At 33.9% G+C, this 24,072-nt stretch overlaps 1 protein-coding gene across 1 annotated transcript in view; it reads right to left on the reverse strand.

Moving 5' to 3' along the window:
- LOC138704729 (salivary glue protein Sgs-3-like) overlaps window positions 1-24,072 on the reverse strand; it is an 82,649-nt gene that overhangs the window by 18,028 nt on the left and 40,549 nt on the right. Inside the window, exons 2-3 of the mRNA XM_069832900.1 lie at window positions 12,610-12,686; window positions 6,072-6,193 (exon numbers count right to left, since the gene is read on the reverse strand). Coding sequence (XP_069689001.1) covers window positions 6,072-6,193; window positions 12,610-12,665 — 178 coding nt within the window. The 5' untranslated portion in view covers window positions 12,666-12,686. The remainder of the gene's footprint in view (window positions 1-6,071; window positions 6,194-12,609; window positions 12,687-24,072) is intronic.

Below are 24,072 nucleotides of genomic sequence, written 5' to 3' on the forward strand. Positions count from 1 at the left end.
TCGCCATGCCACTTAAACCGTTATTATCTAAAGTATACGAATTCCGATTTCAAACATGTTTACGGTTGTTGTTGCCTTACCAATTCTAAGAAAGGTGCTGATAGTTTCAGAAGTACAGGCTCACTCAATATGTAGTTAACAACTCCGTATATGTGAATGGATTGTTCACAACACCCGGCGCGAATACTAAAGGGTTTAGGGCCTATATATTTAGGGCTGCAAAGCTTCCTTTTACAGATTTCAGTCATGGAACCTACAATAACAAAGGATGCTCCTACCACTTACTTATCATCATTATCATTATCATCATCATCATCATATTATTATTATTTTATACACGGCTTAAGTTTAAAGGCTTGTTCCGGTTTAACAGTGGTTTAATACTCGTCTAACCAGATTTTTCTTGAGTGTCCTATGTTTCTCTTGTCATATAATTTGTAATGAAGCAGTTTATATGATATTATATGTGGTTCCAATCGTTGTGCGTATTCTTTGCATTTATTATTTTTCTTCTGAACTGAATCCCCTTTTTCTAATCGTTTCTAAAAAGGAGAGGACACGCTCTGTATATCACCAAATTAAATCAGATTTTGTGACATGAAAGTACAAGACACACTGTTTAAAGTCATACCTGGTATGGGTGGCCAATGACCCCGCGTTTTGGAAATATTGGCTATTGTTTATGACATACTTCCGTTAGGTGCCTAATAGGGAAGCATTAGACTGTGTAACGGCGTAGCTCATGTGGTTGGATGCTGAGTTGTCAACCCGAGTGCGAATCCTGATGCCTTCTCATTTTTTAAAGCTTGATATTATTATTATTATTATTATTATTATTATTATTATTATTATTATTATTATTATTATTATTATTATTATTATTATTATTTTAATTCACTTTCAGTTGTCAGTTCCTATATTCAAAGCCATGTTGAAATAGTCGTGGCATGCATCAAAATTGATAAACGAATGAGAAGTGTTTGTGAATGTGAAGGATATCTGTTTCGCAACAGAAGTGCGGGAAAATGTGGGTGACTGTGGACAACCTTCTTTCATTTGCTGTGCATGGTGCAGGAAATATATATGTTTTGTGTGTTTTTATGACATCATAATGAATCGGGTACAAAATGAAATGGAATAGCTGCTACAGAAATAGAACAAACACCAGGGACACATCTTACCTTCCTACGTGAGCAGTATTTCATTGTTTATCCTTTACAATACAATGTTAGTTAATTAGTAATTTGTTTAAAACATGATGAAGCATTCAATACATTGAGATAAGTAGATAACTGTGATCACAATATTAATCATTATTAAAAGAAAAAAAATATAGGACCAGTTAAGATTCGAACTCAGGTTGCCTAGATAACTCAGCATCCAACCATATGGGCTACGCTCTTACACAGTCTAATGCTTCCCTATTAAGCATCTAACGGAAGTATGTCACAAACAATAGCCAATATTTTCAAAACGAGGGGGTCATTGGCCACCCATACCAGGTATGGCTTTAAACTTTAAACAGTAGCCTACTTATTGTACTTTCATCTCACACAATCTTATTCCATTCGATGATATTCAGAGCATGTCCTCTCCTTGTAAGTTAATTGTTGAATTATTTTAAATTATCATGATATTCATAATATATCTTTATTAACACATATCGTATGAGTCATACTAGCCATAGGTACATGCGATAAAATGAGTCAGTCTTGCAGTAGTACCAATACCAGTAGTAGTACCAAAACTGGCAGTCTTCTTTCACGATTCCTCTTTGGCTACTACCATTTTCTGTGAATAGTGAATACTACCACATTTTATATCAGCTTCGGATTCTCTTTTCGAAAGAAAAATTATCTCTTGTCTCGTGCTATGGATACATGATCTCAAGTGTCATGTTTTAGACTGATCATATTATTTTGTTTAACAATGTTTCCACAAAATTGTTATCTTTAAACCATACATAGTGGTGATATTAAAAAAATGAACGGTCAAGAAATTTTGCAGAGTATGGTGGCTAGGATTACTATTTCCTATGTATGGACATTAACCAAATCATTAATTTGTTTTAATGTCGCGACATTTCAGGAAGTAAGTCTCTTAGATAATTACCACTGTTTCTGGCTGACAATCTCTATTCCCTATCAGCTAGGTCCTTTAGCACTCTTAACATTTATTTACGAAGAAAAAAATGTATTAATTAAGATTGGAAAGTGTCCTGAATTGGGAAACTATGACAAAATTAAATTATTTAATGTTAAGAAACTGGAGAATTCTGATAAAACCTTCGCCCACCGATTTTCTCCAGGACAAATATATTTTCAGTGAACACTAGGAATCGAACCCGGTTCCGCGGAATAATTCAACACTGTAGTAGTGATCAACCAAGGGACGTGGGGTGACATATACGTAAGCGATAGGAAATTAGGGCGTGGGAGATGGGAGCACAGTCTGAGGACTTGGGGGTGTGATTGATAGTGAGAGATGGGAGTGAACTATTAAATCAAGACGCTATCGATGGGCGGGCATGTAGCACGCATGGGAGTGGCTAGAAACGCCTACAGAGGTCTAGTGCGAAACATTGAAGGGAAGCGGGCATTAGGAAGACCAGAGCTGCTATATTTAAGAACCTGAAACTGTGACGTTATAAAGGTTATTTTATTTTGTAGTTAAACCCCATGTGCTAACTGAAAACAATCTAAATACATTCAAAATATACTTAATTTCTATACATGTTTGCAATATGTTAACGAAATTAATGTAAAATATTGTTAAAGATAATTTCGAATGTATTTTAGTACATGTTTTATCGTCTAATACAACTATTAAAAACTATACTATTCATACCATTTCGACATATTTTTTTACAGCGCGTTTCCTTCGGGTCTGGGCCGAGAGAGAGAGGGTACCGAATCGTAGTCGGCTGATGTCATGCTAACTCAAGGGACGTAACGCATGTTTAATGCAGTGTGCAGCGTGGTAAGGTTTTAAAAATCAAGACATATCGTCCAGTGTATGTCTCTTGAACATCAAGAACTGTACTTATTTTTAGTGTTAGTTCCTTCAAATGCAATATGTGTATGTATGTGCGCGCCCATTAAATTATAATTTTAGGCCATTGAAATGCCAGCCAAAAATTGCATACTGGAACAAATAATTTTGTATGTGTGACACATCTGAAAACAGGCTCATTTTCAGACTATGTAGCCAAAGTTTGAGAGAGAATAACTTGCGTTGCAGATCATAATTGCCGCTGTCTGCGCCACTCGCAGTTCGTCAAACTTGCTTGCGCTTTATCGGCCCAGACCCGAGCCGAACGCTCTGTACAATACTTCTGACTCGTGTTAAAACATTCTTAATATTCCAATATTCTAATAAATTGTTTTATTACTACCATGGACACCATATAGGTATGCACGAACATATCCTACACATATTTCCTAAGTTCGATATAATTATAGAAGTTTAAACTATATTAGTTACATACAATTAAGCTTGTGAAAGCTTTAAATTTGAGTATTAATTTAGACAGTCGGGTTTCCATAACCGTCCAGTGATCACACGGTGCAACGTTGTGGTCGCGTGGGTCACAGTTGTGAGCCATATTTTAAGTTAATTTTCATATTTAATTTTAATCATTTTTTTTTAATTTTCTGGTTAAATTATTACTGATTACACATTAACAGTGTGTTCTGTTTTTCAATAAACACAAAACAACTATTTGTACAAATACATATTATTATAAGATATTGTTCAGTCAATTGTCTGAAGACAGGTCTGAACCTCACAAGTGATACCAACAAGGCACCATTTATAAGGCAACTATGCCAGGAGATAATGGGGTAAGGCAGTCAGTTCCTTCCCTCTCCATTGCATACATTCCCGACTAGCTACATATTATAACAAATAACATTATAATATAATGCTGTAAAAATATAAATTTACAGACTGAAAACATTAATGCACCGAATTAATTATACGACAAGAGAACACCTGATTAATATTTGTCAATTAAAACGACTACGAGGACAGAGAAATTTACGGACAAAAGATATCCAGATGACAGATACGATAAGTGCTGCCATCTCAGATCATCAAACAAATGTAATGGACCACTATAGTGATACACGTTACTACTACTGTAGGGTTAAATAAAGTGCACAGCAATGGACACCCTAGTCTTAATTTCAAATTATTTTTAAGTGGAGTTTAGTGTTATACTTGAATTGTTAACTGTAATTAAGTTTTCAATATATTATAAACTGCAATTACAGTATCATTATATGAACAAAATCAAGAGTTCTGACAATACATTTTCAAACAACATTAGCTATAACAATGTTAATGGGAAATAGATTCAATTAGCAGCACGAAATGAAAATTTAGCAGCGCGAAATGAAAATTTAAAGAGCACTTTATAAATCAAACCGCCACGTTCGAAGTTCAAATGTAACAGCTTCAAAATATTACAAGAACATTGATGTTATATTTACATAAAATTACTTAGAAGATATAAAGAATCAGAGAAAATCCGTATGAGCAAAGCTCGTGTTCGGGTGCAGTTACAACTATATACAAGAAATACAAAAGTTAATCCACACGCGTATGCATGCGCACGCATGCACGCACACACACAAAGAAACAAGAAATAAAAACACACAAATTTTACAGAAACCAATTTACACAAATCTGTAAGGAGATGTGTAAGTTTTATTGAAATTAACAGCGGAAGATGTTGAAAATTCTGGATGCATTTTCATTATAGAGTTATATAATCATGGCAACAGGCTGGTACTGTGTTTAAACTTGTCGTTGTGAAAAATGTTTACTCTTTAATGGTAAATTAAGTATGATACACACCTTCTGAATATCCCTTAAGAAGATACTTGCATAGGCCTACTGTCCAGCAATATAAAATGAAGTAAATTTAGTTTTAAATTTTTCGGCTGCAGAAAATCCGAATAATTATAGTTACAGCACAGTCTAGTATATACAGTCACGAAGCCTGAGTTGTTGAGGGTCTAGGAACAATAGACTATGCCGGTACTATTTCGCATTGACTGATGAGGCGATAGTAGCGATCCTAGTGGTTAGCAACTATCTACGGATGCATATTCCCTGCGTATTGAGCTTCGTGACTGTATATACTAGACTGTGGTTATAGTACAGTAAACTAATTATTATAAATTTTTCAACAAATCTCCGGAGCAACTTCAGAATGAAAAAGGAAAAAAAGATACAGAACCGAGATTTTGTAAGTTCTATGAAGCGCGGACAATAACTAAAATATTTTAAGAATTCATGCTGCAGAGGAAGTTTTTCGGATTATAGCAAGGCAAATATTATTTTGGGGAAAAATAATTAGCATAGTAGAATATAAATGTATAATTTGAATGGAAAAAATACTGAAGTAGGAATAAATAATTAATTAGATAAAACACCAAGATATAAGTCTAATAAGTCGGTCTGGTTAGCGTAGTTGGTATAGTGCTGACCTCCTGTGCTCGAGGTTGCGGGTTCGATTCCGGCCCAGGTCGATGACATTTAAGTGTGCTTAAATGCGACAGTCTCATGTCAGTAGATTTACTGGTATGTAAAGGAACTCCTGCAAGACAAAATTCCGGCACACCGGCGACGCCGATATAACCTCGGCAGTTGCGACCGTCGTTAAATAAACCATATTTTTTTTAACTCCAATAAAAAATAAGGAAACAGCGATCATTACACTATAAGCTGAAAAGATTGAGATACTGTATAGTCAAATAGAAACAAGAGATATACAGTAAAGGAAAACAGAGTTAGAGATTGAGAAATATAAAAATGTATTGTACAGTTGAAGCAGACGATACACGAATTTTTGAAGAGCAAGAAAAAAAATCGGAGAAAAAAGAATAAGGATCAATACAACAGCCAATAAAAAAAAATTAAAATAATTTTAACAAATGCTTAGTGTGAAAGAGACCGTGTTGTAAATTGTGGAAATCTATTAGTCCCGTCAAGTGCTTTGACATAATCATTCAATACTGCCTCTCATAAATTTTAATATTACACACTCATTACAATTCACTTACATTTGTGATCCACTACAGCCAGAGCGATGATTAGACAAAAGACAGTAAAGGCAAGCACTGAAGACAGAAGAATCAACTTCCTCTCTAGGGACGTCCTGTGCACACAGCATCTGGGCACCACACTGAAACCAAGTGAACAATTTGGCTTCAATACCTGTCTCCTCCACTCGACGAACAATGGCTAAAACCACTTACTGATGGGCGCACTGGCAGCCATATCCGGCTTATGTACTCAGCTTGCAGACCTCTGCATTAGTGAACACGACTATTATAGGGCTATATACTTTTTGAGCAGTTCAAAGCAATTAGAATTTACTCCATTAGAATCATTGCACCGCCTTAAAGTTTCGCCTGTGGTTTCAAGTAGCAGAAATACACATAATACCTTACGTAATTTGGTCTTAGGTTAGGTACAAATACCTGGCAATGTGATAATTGAAGTGAATTATTAAACCATTACGAAGCACTTACAACTTTTTAAGCGCTTTCCTGATGAATTCAATGTTTGGTCAGTTACCTGTTTTGAATAGCAACTCTTTTCAAGTAAGAACTTGAAATCTCAACGTTAACATTTTGTAAATTTCTTTTAGGATTTACGTATTTCGTAATTTTATTCCTCATTTTTCATATTATAAGTCCCTTTAGATAACTATATAAATCACTGACGAGTCATGAGGTATTTGTAAAATATGTAAAGCTCTAATGTCAAATTGACCGCTGAAGAAGCAAACATTATTATTATTATTATTATTATTGTGCTTATGAATGAATGCAAATTACCCCAAATGTTAGAACGCGTACAGTTTTTTTTAAATTTGTTATTTAATGACGCTGTAACAACTACTAGGTTACTTATTTTCAATCTCAAAAATTGTTTTGAGACTATAATGTTCTTAAAATAAGACAAATTTATTATATCGTATTAGTAAAATTCATACATAAAAATTCAAATAACTTTGAACTGTATTCTCATAGTTATGAAACAAAACGTATCAATTCTTTAAGATTGTTTGAACTAACATGTAACACTGCTGCAGTATTTAATTATGTAGTAATTTAGGCTCAAGAATATGTAACAGATGTAAATTTAAATATCTTAATCTTGTCAATTCTAATACTTCTAGCATTAAATTTTAAAAGTTATGTATGGATTTTATAAATAATGAAAAATTGTAAATTTTAAATTCTTTTAGAATTGACTACTTTAAGCAATTCAATTTTCAGATCCAGAATTAAAACATTTAAATGCTAGACTTCCCTGTATTATATTATGTACCATGTGTTGTAAAACAAGTTTATTTCTATCCTAAATATATTTTTTCTACCTTATCTTGGTTACTATATCAACATAACCTGTATCGGCACTAATTATACTACTAATAATAAGTTAATATTAATCCACCAATCTCAACATCGTCTCTTTTTTCACTCAGTTATTACTAGTATTATTATTACTAACTTTATTATTATCATCTTTATGTGACCTTTCTTAAGTATTTTGTCTACAAAGTATCTACATTTATGTAACGGAACTGTCCCCGAACACAAGCTGTCCTCTTTCGGGGTATTTTAATGTAAAGTTTTTATGTATATGTTATTATTAAATAAATAAATCTAAACCTAAATATATTCTTATTGTATAATTGACATAAAACAAATTGTATTATATAGTCTACTTCTTAATTTAAAATCAGGAATCCGCCCATGAGCACGAGTTCTACTCTTTCAGGGGCGAGCTAAGATTTAATTTTTTTTAATTATTAGCAAAATAAATAAATAAATAAATACATAAATAGATAAATAAATAAATAAATAAATTTAGCCTCGACGAAACTGATGATAACGAGATGGTATTTGTCGAGATGAGGTCGAGAATTCGCCACAGCAAAGTACAATATTAACATTCGCCTTACGGTTTTGGAAACCATCGGAAAAACCAGAACCAGATTATCAGCCCAAGCGGGAATCGAACCCACTTAAATCGCCGAGCGGTAAAATGACACCTGTACCAAAATTCCTAGCGAATATATAACATTTTCTATTTTCTTGTTATTTGAAAGACGTGTAATCGGCGCTAATACCAGATACATGTATATTTCTCCACTGTTATGAAAATACAAAATTATTGAAGTACTCATTTCGTTTGTAGATAAAATAGTTCTTTGACCTTTCATGAATAATAAGTTAATTATCTTCGTCTATCTACATTTCTTTATCTACCTCTCCATTCACTCATCCACTCACGTATTAATATCTATAACAAGCATCCACCCAACCACTCATCTCCTTCCCTTTCACTCTCTCTCTGTCATATATATATATATATATATATATATATATATATATATATATATATATATGTGTATACACACACACGCACGCACACACACACACACACATTCACATACACACATAAGCAGAAATGATGACAGAATTATAGAGCATAGGTTCAGTGCTATGGTAACGCTAAATGTAAATCATTTATTATATTAACAAGATACACTATAGGGGTTAATCTAAATCAGTAGATGGAGGAAACAAAATTATTAATAGACTATAATCGGTTTATCGATTTAAACGCCTGATAAATTAGGGTATGAAGATGACACTTGAAAGGTTGAAACCATGCGTACTATCTTCAAGTAATTGAAGGGTTCAGAGCCATAGTGGGCCAAGCGCCATTTATTAAAAACGGAGTAAGCAAGGGTTAAAGTTAAGTGAATACCATAGTTTAATGAAGATTGACATATCATTTAGTTTTAATGTCTATACTTTATATTACTTGCTACATGTTTCCATTGAATTTGGGTAATAATTTCATTTTAACCCTTGTTTTCTATGGTTTTAGTAAATGGCGCTTGGCCCACTATGGTTCCGAACCTTCAATTGTAATAAGAAATAAAAATCTCCCATATAAGCGTATGAGGTAAGTAAAAATTATTGTATAACATTGTTTGCAACTTTAAATTCTTAGGTTTCTTGAAAATTCTATGAATAACAGTTGCTTGTCAAAGAATCATCAAATTTTACACATGATTGTCGAATACTAGTTTTCATTTTGTAAAGGATGTGCAAAGGAATATGTTTTTCAAACTACGCCCTACATTAGTTTTTTATATTATTATTCTTCTTCAGGCGTTAATATGTATAAAATATTCGAAATTTTATTTACTGCTGTATAGACCCAATGAATATTTCAGCCACCGGTATGGGTTAGTCGACTGAGACGCTTGCCTGCCGAATCGGAGTTGCGCTCGGGCGTGGGTTCGATTAACACTTGGACTGATTACCTGGCAGGGGTTTTCCGAGGTTTTCCCCAACCGTAAGGCGCATATCAGGTAATCTATGACGAATTCTCGGCCTCACCTCGCCAAATACCATCTCGCTATCACCAATCTCATGGACGCTATGTAACCGTGTTCGATACAGCATCGTTAAATAATCAAGTAAAAAATGAATATTTCAACAGGAGAAGTGTATCTGAACATCAGTTTATCATTATTGAGTTTAAAGGGCTCATGCGTCCAATAATTATGAACAGAAACAGTGAAAAACAGTTGAATAATAATAATTCCTTCATTTTGAAGTTCTGTAGTCTATATAGTAGGTCAACATGGCAAATCTTGCAGAAAGAGATAAAATTAAAATTCTAGTGATGACTGACTATGGTGATAGAAAGAGCACTCAACAGGAAGTAGATGCATTGTTTAATGAAGGACATTCAGCAGACAAAATTTAAAAAATATTACCTGAAATACTGAAACGTTAAAAGTAAGCTCAAGTTTGGAGAAGCAAAACAAATACAGATCGTTAGAAGGTTCTTGATATTTTATTATCCTATCTACTCTCCAGCTTGCAGCTATCCATGATGTTGGTAAAAAAAATTCTACGCAGTTTAATGCAGTAAAATGACAATTTTGTTCCTTGACATATTTATTTCTTTGCTGATTTCGTCATTTTGACGTGTATTGTTTAATTTATCATTCAAATATTTCCTTATTTATTTCGTTATTAATTTATTAATTTCCTTATTTATTTAGTTATTTGTTTATTAATTTGTTTCTTTATGTATTTCTTTAATTATTTATCTGTTTATTTATTTAGTTATTCATTAATTGATTTATTTCCTTATTTACTTTTCTTATTTATTCATTTATTTACTTATTCATTTATTCTTTTATTTCCATGTTTTTTATTTCCTTATTTATCTATGTATTTGTTTATTTATTTAATTATTAATTTATTTTCTTATTTATTTATTTAGTTCTTCGGAATATAAAGTATATATATGCATTCACGTGTTAATTAACTAGGTTACCATTTTGACCAGTTTCAGCCTGTGGGCTATCATCATAACTGGGTGGTCTTCGCGGCTTCTGATTGTGTTTCCTGTGGGGTTGTGTTTCTGTAGTGTAATGTAGAGTCAAAAAGTGTGTGTTCTGAAATTGAGTTTTGTGTTGAGGATTTGATGCGGGTGTGTTTTTGTGTACCTGTATATTTCGTATTGTTCTAGTGTGTTTAGTTTCTGGATTTTTTGTTGGAGATGTAGGATTTCCATGCCTGTGTCTATGTCGCTGTAGGTGTGGTTGGAGTTTGTAATGTGTTTTGCGATTATGAAAATGTTTTGTGATTTGGTTATGGCTGTGATGTGTTCTTTGTAACGTGTTTGAAATTATCTGCCTGTTTGTCCTATGTAGAAGCTGTTGAGTTTGAATACACCTCTGTGGTTGTATTTGTTTGTGTTGTTTGTATGTTGAGATACTTTTGTAGAATGTTTTGTGTTCTGTATTCGATGTTATAATGTAGTTTTTTGAATGAGGTTTCAACCTTGTGTATGTTTTTGTTTTCGTATGTTAGTGTGATGTAATTTTTTTGTGTTCTTGTGTTTGTGTTGTATTCCAATGTTTTCTGTAATTCTGTTTTGTCTTTCTTATTATATTGTCCATTATATATGTTAGGGTTATATCCGTTTTCTTGTGCTATGTATTTGATTGTGTTTAACTCTTCTTTGTAGTCTTGTTGGCTCATTGGTATGTTGAGTAGTCTGTGTACTACTGATCGGGAAACAGCTTGTTTGTGTTGTGTTGAGTGAATGGATGTGTTGTGTATATGTGTTGTTGTTGTGGGTTTTCTGTAGATTTTTAATGTGTATTTGTTGTCAACTTTTGTTATTATGATGTCTGGGAAATTTATGATGATAGCCCACAGGCTGAAACTAGTCAACAAGGTAGCCTAGTTAATGAACACGCGAAAGCATATATATATATATATATATTCTATATTCCGAAGTCATATAGTGTTAAAAATTGTGTAATCAAAATTGATAAGTTAGTTTTTTATTTATTTATTCATTTATTTATATACTAGTTTAATTAATTAATTACTTATCTTTTATTTGTGTTATGTATCAATTCGCCATTTATTAACACATTCCTTCATCTAATTATTTATTAATTTATACATCTTGATTACACAACTTTTAACACTGTATCACTTCGGAATATGTATGATAAGACTTTCCTGTGTTAAACTCCAACGTACCTCGTTTATATGTTTCGACCTATTTATGAGTCATCCTCAGAACTGGTCTTTGTTGGTCTTGGCGCGTCTTGTTCTGTTTCCTGTGAGGGTGCGTTCGTGTGGTATAGTGTAGAGTCAAAGAGTGTGCGTGTTTTGAAATTGAGTTTTGTGTTGAGAATTTCGTTGGGGTGTGTTTTCGTGTGTCTGTATATTTCATATTGTTCCAAAAACTAAACACACTAGAACAATATGAAGTACACAGACACACGAAAACAACGACCAGTTCTGAGGATGACCCATAAACAGGTCGAAACATGTAAACGAGGTACGTTGGAGTTTAACACAGGAAAGTCTTATTAATTTAGTTACCGATTCAGTCATCTCGTTATTCATTTTCTTTTTATTTAGTACTCGTGCTTATATCTCTATTACCAACGAAGTCTATTACATTGAGATACCTGCATAGTTTCCGAATTTAAAGAAGCCTACTTGGACTAAAAAACTTTTATCAAAACTTTAGAATAACATACTTCATGATCTCCGAGATTGTAATCGGAAGTAGTATTCTAAGACATACTGACTGGATATTACATTGTACACTTTTAGCTACGTGCTTCTATAGCTCTCAGAGTTCTGTAACAATGACGTGTAGCACTAGAACTGTTAAGTTACAGGCACAATATGACCGAAATTAACATGCGAATCATAGTACGTACAAAGAGGAACAGCTGGTGTTTTATACATTGTCTGATATTTGCCAAATTTGCATTTACAAGCTGCTAGGCTACACTATTACTCTGAGTACAAAACTCTCGAATCCTTTCTTATTTTTAAAACGATTCTTCCTGTGATTTATGGGCACTATAAAAACTTCAGAGAACGGATATAAAATTCTTGCTGCCACGATGTCAGAAGATTATAGTGAGGAACGGGAAGTAATAAACTCGAATCTTATACCTACTGTATAAGACAAATTTGTCGACAGCTTCTAGTGCCGCACGTAAGAATGTTTACTTACGCTCCATCTTCAGTTTCGCCGAGCAGGGGAGCGTACTTGTGATCGTCGTCAGGCATCGTGTACTAATCCGGGATTCTCTGCAACAGAAGAAAGAATACTTATAAGAATTGTACGACGGCTCCCAACTTTCTGTAAAATGGTTATTGTAATGGAACTCATATTTCAAATAACTGCAAGAAATAGAACGAAAATTTATAGAAAGCTATCAAAAGGACAAAAAGGTTTTATTTCAGTAGAAAAATACAAAATTTGAGCAATAAAATAAATTGTATTTGAGATATACTTAGGAATTTGAATTTTTTTAAATTGCATTTGGTTGGGAGAGACACTCTACTCCAAGATTGGAACATGGTGATTACTTCAATATTAAAAAAGAACCTATTAGAACATTGACAATTATAAACGGATCAGTCTCTTCAATGCAAGTTAGAAGATATACTCCAACTGCAAAAGGAAATTGACATTATAACAGTAATATTTTAACTGAAGAGTAGAATGGTTTCGGGGAAGCAAGATCATATGCATATGAATACTTCACATTAAAGCTTCTGATACAAAGAAGCTGCAATTGAATTTAGAAATTAAGGGGAGAGGATGGTATTTTTTAAAACTTTTTTTCCTATTTGGTGTAAAATATTAATTTTTTGTATGTAGAGAGCTCATACCTGTAGCAACTCAACCAAATAAAAATATTTTGAAAAAAATTATTTGGGGGCCCAAATTTGAAAAAAAAAATATACCCAATGCAGGATTGTACTAAAACCGATATATCTAAACCGTTTTTAAAGATAGATTCAAACAGTTTTTTGCAATGTATTTGCAAAAGCATGTTCTACAAACTAGCTGTAACAGAATTGTGATATTTGTCCCTACGTTTGTAAAATAAACAATTAAAATTTAATAACAATTTTCTGATTTCCTTCCTTGCAAACAAACGGACGTATTTTTAAAATGAAATCAATTAACAGAATTCTGTTACAGAGAAACGTTTCCTAGTAATCTAAAGAATGTGTGTTCTAAATTTCATGCATGTATCTTTAATAGTTCAGAAATTATATCCATTTTTGTCTGGCAATGTAGCAAAAAAAAAAAAAAAAAATTAAGTTACTGGAAACCGATAAAAGCGGGCGTGTGATTTAAAAATCCATAGCGCAGGAAGTTTAAAAATGACGTCTCAACATCCGATAAGGGCACTAATACCCACAAAATCTTATGCAATGCATTCCCCACATATTACATAGTATTTTAAAGATTTTTTTTTTAATTTACTCATTTTTCACCTTCCCTTAATCTAAAATGGATATACTTCCCTTAATCTAAAATGCCAAGAAAGCTTTTGAAAAATTAAATATATAGACATTTTATTTGATATATTAAAAGAAGTGTAGTTCCAAATTAAATAATTACAGCAATTTGCAATAGACAATCTCCAAAAACACAAAAACAGCTACAACAGCAATTATAAAATCTTGGAATTTACATCGATAAATTGTGAGGTTAGATTATGGCTGTTCCACTTTCTCCATTATTTTTTACCGGTTCATTTAACGACACTTTAGCAACATCTATGGTTAACTAGCGTCGGAATATGAAGGTGATAATGCCAGCGAAATGAGTCCGGGGTATAGCGCAGAAAGTTAGCCAGCACTTGCTCTTAAAGGGTTGATGGAAATCCCGGAAAAAAACGGGTTCAAATCCCAACCTGCCGCCTGGGATCGGAACCAGTGTGTGACAGCTGTCTGCACCTCTCTGTCGATTCCACGGTATGACAAATGCCCCAATTATAGTGGGGAATACGTTGAAAAATATCTCAACAGTTGTTGTAACTATTGCAATAAATTTTTCAAATGAAATTGTGTTTCTTTTCTGTAAACGGCCCCGGGGAAACTCATTTTACGGCCCTCGTAATTGTGCTCGAGTGTCCTAAACTTGTACAAGCACTTGATTTGACATTAATATGGAGGAAGAAAAAAATTAACTTTATCTGTCCCCATGAGAATGTTTGTTTGTCAGCTATGCCCAAAAATAACTGATGATGTACTGTATAGCTTGCGCAAGGAACGATTACCGAAAAACAGTGGTGGCGTTACTGTCTGTTTTGACGTGTGTATGTAGGCACGCCGAGAGAGCGAGAAGTACGGGCCGATGGAAGTACTGCCTCTTCCAAGAAGATGAACAGATGGGGACATCGCCTGTGGAAATGAAGAGCGTAGCAAGAGAAAAGTTCGAAGCGAATTAAACGCGCAACATTATGTTTACGAATAAAATAATGATACTCTGCGAGGGGAACGCTCCATCACTACATAATAAAATAAAGCCACTTGGAACAAGACATGTATTCACATGCAGTGTAACTGAAACTAAAACCGTAATGTAACTATCACAATGCAAGACTGATTCTATCGTTGTCGTTTCTCTTCCGACTGTACTCTTGAATATCATTCAAGTTATCTCGTGACCTTTCCTGTCACCCGCTCTTCCTTATCTAATTGTTTCGTTCGTATACCTATCGTCGGTAATCCCTGCTTGCGAGACCTATAACAGAAATTAATTTTTTAAGCACAAAACTTCTCAATACTGTCGACTGTTGCGGAAATAAGAACATGAATTTAATATTTATTACAAGACTGAAACGTTGAAGTTGTTTATGTTCGCGAAAGAGATAAAGAATTAAAATTATCGCAAGTGATATACATGTTGTTTCCTGCTTACATACGTCTGAACTCTTAAGTAACGTGCTAAGATATGGAAGGGGTATACCAGTTTTCAAGGCAATGTTACACCAGTCATGCCGACCTAATTTAGACCGTTATTGTCCGTGACTTTACAATCTAATCAATCATGTGACAAAGGATAAATTACAATGCTGACTAGCCAAGGCCGTATATATATTCATGAAGTGGTAAACATGAAACGATTATGGAGAATTGACGAAGAATTATGGCAGGGTAACTGCAGTAGGCCTATTCTTTAGAAATGTCCAGAAATAATTTTCGTCCACCGCAAATACGACCCCATAGAAAAGAGTGGAAAGAACAGCAATGCAACGCAAAGAAACAAAAAGGGGAACATATCTGTTCGACCTACTAGGAATATTCTCTTGAATCGGACGTCAAATGCAATTTAGGATACTGTGGACTGTTGATCAAGATCCTTTGAAGATTAAAAAAAAAATGGAGGAACAAAAGAATTAAGTTGATAAGGCGAAGTTGCGTAATGGATGTTAATCACAAGTCGTGCGTGTAACTATCGCTGATCTTCCTGGAGAACAAGGAAATATGTACGAAGTTGAGGAAAAGAAATGCAATAACTATTGCTTAAAGGGGCACTGAACATTTTTTTTTACATTTGTTGTAGACAACAGCTGATGACAGCACTGAAAACCGCAACTCAAAATATCAAATGATTCTCAATGTACGAGCGTAGGAATTATTTTGTCCACTACTGCTGCTGACGTCATATATAAATAAATTTTCAAAGTTCTAAAAAAACCAAAAACAAAGGAAGTGCTATATTAAATTCATATTAAGGGGTTAGATACAGCTTACAGCAGTAAAATGTTTGGAAATATTCAATTTTTTTTCTTCTTTTACTGTATCTTGTACAATAATGAAAACTGGTATGTGTAAAACACTATCCTTCTGCTATATGAAAAAATATTTTTTTTTACGATTTAAAAAAAATATATATTTATATCTTTTTTTTGTTTTTCAAAATTCAAAATGGTGGCAGTTCGCTGTGCAGTGATGAAGCGTTTCCCTCATAACTCATAAACTTGTTAACTTTTTTATGTTCTCTCTCTTTTATTTTATTGCTGAAACTCATGTTTACAATATCATGCTCTTTCGACTACATTCCTTAATAAATTATATTATTTTTATTCCGTGTTAGAAGAAAATAATGATACATGACCATTTCTAAATTAATTTATTTTTTATCAGACAATCTATGAAAGGTAGAGAAGTGATCTTGCATCATATTTAGATATGACATGCATAAATATACACAAAAAAATTAATTACAGAATGTTGGATAGTTTTTTAGTTATGTGGGAAATGCTTCATCACTGCACAGTGAACTGAATTTTGAAAAAAAAAAATGTAAATAATGTTTTTAAATCGTAAAACTATATTTTTCATATATCCGAAGAACAGTGTTTTACACATACCCATTTTCATTATTGTACAAGATACAGTAACGGAGGAAAAAAATGTTGAATATTTGAAAAATTTTACTGCTGTAAGCTGTACCTATCTCCTTAAACGTGCCTTTATATATAAATTTGTTCAATGTTGGCCATGTTAGGACTAAGAACGTGACGTCGCGCGCCGTAGCCTGTCTTTAGCCACGGCTGGCCCGTGGCTTGCGTTATGTAAGCTCGCATCTGCTTAACGGATTGTTAAGAAAAGAAGAACGGTATTTTTCACGACTTGGACATAATTAGAGTACACTACATTCATTACAATTTATCTAAAGCAACAATGGACTTGCTGCGATGTTGTGTAGCAGTGTAACATCGAACCCATTGCGAGTATAATGTTTAGAGCAGATCTGGGGGATTTATGCGTTAGCTTGAGCGATCTTCAGATAGCGGTCTCCTCCTACTCCCGCAATTGTGTTCATCGTGGACGTAAGAATCGATCAGTAGCATGCAATGTGTAAGCTACATTTATATTTGTTTTAAACAGAAAATTAAATGTAGTATTTATGTGCAGATATAAGCGAAGCACGTCTTGCACTCATTGTGAATGGCAAATCACTGAACCTCTGGTTTTTTAATCTTTTCTATCCACCTGTCCGCAGCTGGTTTCTCTGTGAGCGCGAGCGCGCTAAGAGAGGCTTACTCTCAGCCCTGGTTGAACCTGGGAATATAACACTGAAAGAGCTAAGAAATTGTGTGGATGAGTAAGAACTGCTAAAAAAAAATAAATATACCGTAACCTATAATGAAACAGAGCTGACAAAAGAACGTCAAGGGCTGTTTACGTTCACACAGGTGTAATGTTTCCATACGACTGAGGGATTCGCTAAGATAGAATGAGACAACAACGTTGATTTCTTTTTACAAGATTTCATTTACCACTTACAAGTTTTGCATTGGCGGCTAAGATATGTCTATGATAGAATCATACGCTTTCACTCAAACAGTCTTGAGCACCACTATTTCAATATTATTCTCGTTAAAGCTTCTCTAAACTTCAGACATGTGTTTTATTCGAACAGAACTTGTACAAACCAATTTCCAAATTTGAAATATTTTTAAATTGAACCTTTTAAAAATGAAATTTATAAAATTATTCATGATATATAATATTAACGAATGTGTGTATTTCTTACCTTTTTATTTCTGTCGACTATATTCATGTTTTTATTGAATGTCACTGACTTCTATCTGATTGTCAATTTACATTAGGGCCTAAATGTGTTTTCTTTCTCTTTTTCTCTTGATTTTTTTTTTTTTGCTCTTGTGTGTTATTTATCGGTTTTTAATCAAGTTAATTACTGTATTTAGTAAACTGTCTTTGTAAATTTCATGTTATATTATTGGCTAAGACCGCACCGTACACGAGCCTGGCTCTTACGGTAGTCGCTAGAAACATTTTTGTTTTATAATTTTAATTTGTACTCACTTTGCCTACTAGCTAGCTAGCTAGCTAGTTAAATACATTTAAAAACTCTGAATCTAATGACACCAAAACTAACATTGTAAGATAGTTCCCCACTTATGTCCTGCAATGTTCGAAAATAAGAGAGATAGCCAAGACATTACAAAGTTTGTCTTATTTCGTATGAAAAACTGAGAGCAAGGTCTGTGCTAAAATTCTTAAACGGTTAAAACATGAAAGAGTGGGACTAGAGGACAGCGAATATTTGGATTACAAGGTGGAACAAACACGACAGACCTCCTCCTGCAGAGCGAACATGGGCGAATATCGAACTTCGCCATACTCGACAAACTTCAACAGAACATAGCGCCTGTAATGCACGACCCTAATTGGTGTAACATACCGTTTTCATCCCTCTATCCCAGCAGTCATCAGCACAGTGCACCCTCTGGGTAGCGTCTCTTACCCGAGGATTAGAGACTGCACTATCATGCATCCGTGGCTGCGGCGGGTATGCTTTCTCTCTCTCCCTTCTGCACGACGGTGCATATTGCGTCACACTCCTTAACCGTTACCCATTTCAGCGAATGCCGACGACCAATGCTCTATACTTTCGCTACCATCACCACTCATAATGTATGACTCATCAGTCGTATCACGTATGACAGAAACGTTCGCCCCTGTACTCTAAATTACAACTTTGTTTATTTAGATATCTCTATTAGTTCTCTCACAGTACAAGTTTATAATCTGTCCAATTTTAATAACACATTCTCAGTGGGTTTAGTTTCCTCCTACACCAGCCCTGCACAAATAGCGCTCAACGAGCGCGCGCCTCCTTCGGAAGGGAGAGCGGTGTTCACCGCTCGCCGAAACGGAGAGGAAGATACTTCAGAATGACATAGACTCTTGCAATAGGTAGAGGAGAGGGAAACGACCACTCAGTTATCTAGTGGAGTGCAATGTGTAAGCCTATTCTCAGTAACTGTTTCACGTTGCTTATCTACTGCTACAGTACAGTATGGAGGAATCTAAAAGACGGAACATAACATTTAACATTTAACGATTTACAGCTCGAACTTATTGATCTTCAATGTAACCTTAGGGCTAAAGATCGTTCGAATAATACTACTAGCCTGGTTGAGTTTACAAGACTAAACATTAACAATAATATCCACGACTACACAGGCTGGCTGTGAAAATGATTGCTATGTTTGGCTCAACATTTATATTTGTGAGCAGCTGTTTTCTATAATTAACTTTAATAAAGGCAGGCATCGAACAAATGTAACTGATGTTTCATTATGATCAGTAGGCTACTGTCCCTTTCAGCTGCCAACAGCATAAAACCTCGTTTTGATGTACTGATAAATAAAAATATAACAAAATGATATTGTACATTTAAGTAGCTATAGAATTTCTATTATTTCTGTAAAATAAATAAATATTTATTTATTTATTAATAATAGTCCAAGATAGTCTTGCAAACACTGAACGGGAATTCATTTCATAAGCATTCATAATAGTACTTCCTTTAGTGTATATTTTGTACGAGACCACCCCTTCTTCCAGTTCACCCTTATACAAAGCGCAGTTAATACCTGCATTCCGCTAATGAGCTGTGAGCCGGCTCGGAGAGCGGAAACCTTGTGCAGACCTGTCTTACACAATGCGAAAAAAGACGTAGGAATTCCACGTCAAAATACAGTGCGTTCGTAGCTCAGCCGGACCTGACTGGCGCGCCAGTGGTAACTACAGCGCTACTCTGGCGGTAGGCGCGCCAATCTTCACCCAGTCCAAAGCCGCGGAACGGTCCGGCCGAGCTACGAACGCACTATATGTACGGGTTGCGGGAAGAAGTATAAGGAAAAATTATAGGTCCGGTATGTGACTGCAAACCTCTAGTTGATTTTACATCTATTACAGAGTGCAAAATTTAAAATTTCGCACAATAATTCTTTACCAAAGCTTCATGATAAAAACATTCCAAACATTAAGATTTTAAAAGAAAAACACTTGATATAAGAAAAATTCCTCCACTCTAATGATCACGCTGACAATTTATGGACTAGTATCCTGAGAACCAGAATAGGTTAATTTCAGAGTGTCTCTGTTTCTGTTTTCTCCAAGTGTAAACAGCAAATAATTAATTGTAAACCAGTTTCAAAGACAGAAGTGCCATATTACGTACTATAATATTCAGCGCTTCAGGCGCCGACCTAACCAACGACGATCGAGTGATCTCTTCTTTCACTATTGCAGACGGATCTTCTCTCTCACAGTGGCATCGTTTCGAGCTTTGGCCCTTTGTGAGAACTTAATACAAAGACGCAACAAAACTCTTATGGAGGACCTCAAACAAATGTCTCTTTACACTGAGCAGTCCAGATCCCGATTTGCATAGGTTACATTCCAAATTACAGAATGATGAACTTGGAGTATTCTATTCACTTTATTCCTCCTTACCTATGTTCAGTTACTGATTGAGCATAACGTTTTATTGCGTTTCAAGTTGAGTCATGTGGTGTTGCGAGAATTTTGACATTTTTATCGCAAAATATAGTCGGATGTATAAATATCTGTTTCGGAGAAACGTGTCTGCTTCGTAATAATAAAAGGTAAAGTAAATAAATGAAAATCTATTCGCTGTGTCTTTACCAAGAACTAACTTCCAACAGATATGGATATCAAATGTAATACGTGATTATATATACATACGCAGAGTGGAAAGGTATAGGCAAATACTCCGTCCACCTGGCAAATCTTTGGCCAAAATGAATATACTTCTCTATTCACGTGAAATCCAATTCTTGAAAATTGTTATCAGAAATATACATTAAATATGGGGATACGGCAACAAGTTTTCAAGGAAAGTAATATTATAGTGCTACTGTTTGTATAAAAGAATTAACAGAAAATTTAAAACAAAAAATATATATGTTTACAAACAAAAGAAGATTCAGGAACTGCTAAAGCTAATGATTCGTAAAAAAAATGAATTTATGTGGTAGTAACATAATCTAAAATGCATAACTTATATACTAGATTTAATCTAACACTAAATTTAAAACACTTGAGTTATTCCTAGAAGGAAAGCTTAAGAACTGTCTAATAACTGAGATAAACACCATAATTTTAATAGGCTATTGCCCATTGTGGGGCCCCTGTTTTGATTACGATAACCTATAGAAGTATTAGTGCGCCAGGCCTAAAATTTTATTGCGTATTGATGGGCCAGTTAGAAAAGGAAACAACTCAATATTTGAAGTTTTGAGAATACATTTTAAAGTGTCATCATGACACTGTCATGTTGCTGTGAAAAAACCAATTAACATCACTATAACCTGAAACTTATAGTATGTGAGTTGAATTCGGTGTAGCTCAGTGGTCAGAGCGCTTGGTACGTAGAACCAAGGACCCGGGTTCGATCCCCGGCACCGGAGCGAATTTTTCTGCTCAAATAATAATTGTCAATATTACAGATATTATTCTGTATGACAAATTAATAAATCTGTAGTATCATTAATAGAATTTGGAGTACTTTCAGTGATCCTTGAATTTTTCACAGCAACATGACACTTCAAAATGCAGTATTCTCAAAACCTTCAAATTTTGAGTTGTTTGCCTTTTTAAACTGGCCTGTCGATATGTAAATTTATATATTTGGTGTTTCAGTTAATATTTCCAGACATAATTTAAGGTTTTAAATGCATATAATTCTTAATAACATATCTTACTCTAAAATCATAACGATCACAAAGAATTAAGTCACGAAGCTTGAGTTGTTAAGGGTACTAGGAACAATAGACTAAGCCGGTAGTATTTCGCATTGTCTGTAATGAGGCGATAGTAGCGATCCTAGTGGTTAGCAACTATCTATGGATGCATATTCCCTACGTATTGAGCTTCGTGACTATATATTAGACTGTGGTCATACTATACGTCATAATTTACGTTATCTTTTCGACTTTCATTTGTTTGCTCAACAATTCCAGCTCCTTCACCTCGAAGACGAGTCACAAGGAGGCTTACAGATTACGATATTAGCTTATCGTTATGTACCAAATGCCGGCAACATACTGAACGAAGATATGGTGGAAAGCTCAAGAAGAATTTTGGGATTGCATAGAAACACATCATTTGTTGTAACTTAAAAATGTGTATTATGGTAATGTTAAATTCATATTACGTCTGAAAATATTCTATCCTGTACTTTAGATAAGCACATGCCAGGAAGAAGAAAACATTGTAATTTGTGTCTCAACAGACAAGAGAAACTGATTTTCATACACACTGAAGCACGTTAGTACTCAATCAATGCAGAAAATATTGCGTGAGAAAATGTTTTATCGTCAAAGTGAAACAACTTGTGATAAAACATTATCTTAAAAGAGTAGATACAGCCGTGACAGTTAGGGTGCGTCGTAACTTGCGATTTTATTTATCAAACAAGTCTCACATTTACGACATGTCTGCTATAATACGAGATTTACATAACCAGAAAGTCATAATGATTAAATTGGAAACAATTAGCTCCTATGACTTTTCCTCCTGTGGTAGTTAGGAACCAACGTTTCTTTTAGCTATAACGGAGCTTGTCTTGTCAGCCAGCATACATCCTTTTCAAAATGGCCATTAAAATATGAAACATGACAAAAATGATAACTGTCACAAGTACCAAGCTTCCTATAATAAATATATATAGGGATTAAAAAATTGGATTACATCTTTTAACAAAGAAGCAAGGATTTGACGAAATTTATTAAAACGTTTTTGGGTTGTGATCATTTCGGATTAGTTTCGTTGTAACTCAGATATTAGGCTATATGGCATTCAAATACATTATTTAAAAGGGGGGTTATAAGGGGGCCTGAATTAAATAAATCGAAATATCTCGCTCATTATTGATTTTTGTGAAAAATGTTACATAACAAAAGTTTCTTTAAAAATAATTTGCGATAAGTTTTATTCCTTGAAAAAGTTTTATAGGACAGATATTTAATGAGATAAATGAGTTTTAAAATTAAAATAACTGCCATCTAAGGCCGTGTAATGAATTAAAAAACAAATGACTTCGTCTATAAGGGGTCTTGGACAGCAACAATCGAAAGCTATGAAAGATAGCCTACAGAGAATGTTTCTGTGTTTGTATGAAGTAATATCGGAAGCTAAATTAACCGATTTGTATAATTAATTATTATTTCACCATTGGAAAGTGTAGTTTCTCTAGATGGACATAATGCTATAATGTTATTACAGTAACTTCTGATATAATATAATATAATATAATATAATATAATATAATATAATATAATATAATATAATATAATACAGTATAATATAATATAATACAGTATAATATAATAGAATACAATATAATACAGTATAATATAATAATATAATATAATATAATATGTAATATTATATAATATAATTTAAGTTATTTGAAGGGTTCAGAACCATAGTGGGCCAAGCGCCATTTACTGAATACGTAGAAAACAAGGGTTAAAATTAAGTTATTACCAACCATAATTCAATGGAAACCTATAACAAGTAAAATAAAATATACACATTAAATCTAAATTATGTCAATCTCCATTAAACTATGGTTGCATGTAATAAAAATTAAGAAACATATTAAAGGAATTGTCATTGCACCAAATAAGTGTCTCTGGACCAAAATGATAGCATTTTAATTATTTGGATGCAATATAAATTAAGTAACATATTAAACGATTTATCCTTCTATGAAACACGAATGTTCCCTGGATCAAATGTCCTATTTTAATTATGTAATTACTTTATATTTATTTCTAACGGGTGCAGCGGAGCGCACGGGTACGGCTAGTTAGTAATA

This window comes from Periplaneta americana, chromosome 8, assembly GCF_040183065.1.
Source record: "Periplaneta americana isolate PAMFEO1 chromosome 8, P.americana_PAMFEO1_priV1, whole genome shotgun sequence".
Classification (NCBI taxonomy): Eukaryota; Metazoa; Arthropoda; class Insecta; order Blattodea; family Blattidae; genus Periplaneta; species Periplaneta americana.